The sequence below is a fragment of the Tasmannia lanceolata genome, unplaced genomic scaffold, assembly GCF_043159265.1.
Source record: "Tasmannia lanceolata isolate RefF3 unplaced genomic scaffold, GAP_Taslan_0.1 ptg000011l, whole genome shotgun sequence".
NCBI classification, from domain to species: domain Eukaryota; kingdom Viridiplantae; phylum Streptophyta; class Magnoliopsida; order Canellales; family Winteraceae; genus Tasmannia; species Tasmannia lanceolata.
In genome coordinates, this window is record NW_027518688.1 from 18040393 (window position 1) to 18043848 (window position 3456).

The 3456-nt window shown below is 34.2% G+C and overlaps 1 protein-coding gene across 1 annotated transcript; it reads right to left on the minus strand.

The window, feature by feature from the left end:
* Positions 1–1284, minus strand: LOC143886194 (SBP (S-ribonuclease binding protein) family protein). The gene is made up of 2 exons (XM_077390146.1): positions 821–1284; positions 1–569 (listed from the first exon to the last, which is right to left on the minus strand). Exons 1-2 carry the CDS (start codon positions 1010–1012, stop codon positions 63–65), a joined length of 699 nt encoding a protein of 232 aa, XP_077246261.1. The 5' UTR covers positions 1013–1284; the 3' UTR covers positions 1–62.
* Positions 1285–3456: the final 2172 nt, after the last annotated feature.

The following is a 3456-nucleotide window of genomic DNA, read 5'->3' on the forward strand; positions in this document are numbered from 1 at the left end:
TTCTCTATTTCATTCTACTAATTTGAAAAATACCCACAAAGAAAAACATCTCTCTTTTTTACTCAGATCATAAAAACCTCAATGCTAGCTTCTTTTACAGAATTACAAACAGGGCACGAGTCAAGTAAACCTTCACACGATTTACACGAGCAAAGATGCCTACAAGGCAGAAAAAGAACACAAGAATATTGATAATTACACGCCTTGCAAATCATCTTCTCTGATTCCTCTCTTTCTCCTTTGATAGAACCATTGATTTGATTAGAAAAAACACAGCATGATTCTGCATCTTCAGCCTTAGATAAAAAGATGTTCTCCTTAACCTTTTGTAATGAATTCCTTAGAAATAAAACCATTGCTTCATTTTCTTTACCAATTTTTTGCCACGTCAGATTTTCCATCTCTAGTTTCCTCAACATATCTTCAAGTTCTACTTTCTTTCTGTCTGCTTGTAATATTTCTTCTTCTTTTTTCCTCAATAAACTCGTTACTTTTTCTTCTACTTTTCTCATGTAAACAAAGAGCTGTTCCTTCCTTTGGTTTTGAAGGGCTGTTCTCAATCTCTCGTTCTGTACAAAAGAGAACCCATTCAAAAGAAATAAAAAATAGGCTATTGATATTGGCACTACCATTTTTTGATAATTGCAAGAACTCAACTTGTCTTGTATTATTTAAAAAGCTGTCAAGGGTTATTACAGTTACCAAAAAGCTCTAAGAAGCCAAATAAAAAAGAAAAGACAACCTGAGTTCGTGCAATAATCAAAACATTGTACCTATAGAGAGAGAAAAAAAAAAAAAAACCATTTGTGATTTGGGTTACCTGCAAAATGATAAACCGATCCATTTCCTGTCTCTGTTTCTCCAAATAAGCCTCCAAAATAAGGTTCTGCTGATTCTGCGTTTGATCAGATTGATGAAAATCATAAAACCCACCTCCTATTTCCATCCATTCTTGCAAACCAAACGATGGAAAAGAGAAATTTTCTTGACATTGTTGTGATTGAACAGCCATAAAAACTGATCTATAGCTTCTTAAGCCTCTAACCCAAAAACCCAAAAGAGAAGAAGAAAAAGAGATGAAGAAAAAAGGAGAGGAAAAGGGTTCTTATGGTTAGATCAGAGAAGACAAATGAGCTCTAAAATTGCCGTTATTTCCACACGCAAAATCCTGAAACGGTGAGCTTTTGTTTCCATCTTTTGGCTGAGAAAATAAATAGCAAACTTACAAAAAACCAAAGACCAATATATAATAAACATCTTTATATAGATATAGACGTACACTCTGTTCGATTAATCTAATCTAATTAGAGAGAAAAAAGGACCGTTTTCATTCTAATTTTTTTTTGCCTTTTTCTTCGGATTCTCTCTCTTCAACGTCCCATTCAAAGAAAGGGTAGTAATGGAGTGGCAGAGAACGTACATGCAGATTTTGTGACAAAACTATCGGTCAGAGATTTCAGATACGTGGAAAATTTAATAGGCTACTGATATTGCCACTACTATGTTTTAATAGTTACACAAACCCATCTTTTCTTTTCCTTTTTTAACTGACTTTTAAGAGCTTTTTTTGGAGCTATAACAACTTTATAACAACTTTAGACAGGTATTTAATTATTAAAATACAAGATGTGTTCGTGCCATTATAAAAATAGTAGTGCCAATATCGGAAGCTGTTTAATAGGAGTATAGCCTACCACTACTATGTGTTAATAGTTACACAAACCCATCTTGTCTTTTCCTATTTAACTGACTTTCAAGAGCTTTTTTTTGGAGCTATAACAACTTTAGACAGGTAATTAATTATTAAAAATACAAGATGTATTCGTGCCATTATCAAAAAATGGTAGTGCCAATATCGGTAGCTATTTAATAGGGGTGTGATTGAAATATTGAATGTAACTTCTTTTCCGTATAAATATACGAGAGAGAGGGAGAGAGTCCTTTGGAGAACTATAATAACTTTAGACATGTATTTAATTAAATAATAAAATACAAGCTATTTTCGTGCCATTATAAAAAAATGTTAGTGCCAATATCAGTAGCAATTTAATAGGGGTGAGTGTGTGATTGAAACATTGAATGTAACTTCTTTTCCGTATAAATATACGAGAGAGAGGGAGAGTCAGATGGGGTGTCAGTTTCTTCTACATTGGGAAGAGCTGAAATTGGGTTTGATTTATACTTCTGTTTTCTTTTACCCAAAACCGCAAAAAACCCGGAGAAAAAATCGGCGGTCAGATAAAAAGGAAAATTAGAAATGTTACATCTATTATTTTGCTTTTTTGATTAATCCCTTGAAATCTACGCCTCTAGAAATTTCAAGTAAGAAACGTAAAAATAGACTAAATAGTAGAGATCTTTTTCTTTTGTGATTTTATTAAGGGAAATGATATCAACACAACCATTTTTTAGTAATTGCACAAACCCATTTTGTATTTTCTTCTTTGATTGGATTGCAAGAGCTTTTTTGGGGAAGTTTAATAACCTTTTATAGATGTTTAAATAATAAAAGACAAGATAAGTTAGTGCAATTATCAAAACATGGTTGTGGTGATATCATTTCACTTTATTTATTATTAATGGGAGGGAAAAGAGGATCTAGGATGATGGATGATCTCAACAAAAACCCATTAAAAGTTTCAATGAGAACTCTCAAAAAATTGTTAGCATTTTCTTGCGTTTATATAGAGATTGATGACAGAATCCCTTGAATGATGGTATTCTACGAAAAACCCATTAAAAATTTCAAAGGAAGAAGAGGACAAAAACAAGAAGCTTAGGTCTTTATATTATAGGGAAACAGGTGGGAAAGACTGAAAGAGAGACTGGTAGAATTGGGAATTTTCTTTTTTGGACTTTATGTTACTATCTCGGTTGTAACATTCAAAGCCTCTTTTTCTTGTAAGAAATTTCCATGTACAGAGGAGACAAGTGGAAAGGCTGAGAACATGGAGTTTTTATATTATTATTTTAGTTTATGTGTTTGCGTTGCACTTTCCAAGGTCTTTATGGTATGGTTTAGAAAGGATAATTTTCAGAGGGTTGGGTTGGACTCGAGAATGAGACAGAGAGAAAGAGAAAAAGTTGCTAAATGTGCTGCCTACCTACCGGGCTGAAAGAGGTTTCTCTTTGGTGCAAGGATGGTGTGAGCATGTGACAATTCTACCGACATAGACCCGGGAAACACACTTATCTATTTAATGGAAGTCTTGGCCCAGGTCCATGCTATGCATGGATTAGAATAATGGGGCCCCTCATGAAACTTTTAAAATGGTGGGCACCACCTTGTGTTTGGTTGGAGAACATGGGACCCATTCCATCAAAACATGAAATAAGATGGTGGCCACACCAGATTCACGAGTTTGAGTTGAGTTGATGGGACCCACCTCATCAAAATTTGGTGTAAAATGGTGGGCCCTACCATATGCATGGATTTTGGTGGAGAAGGTGGGCCTA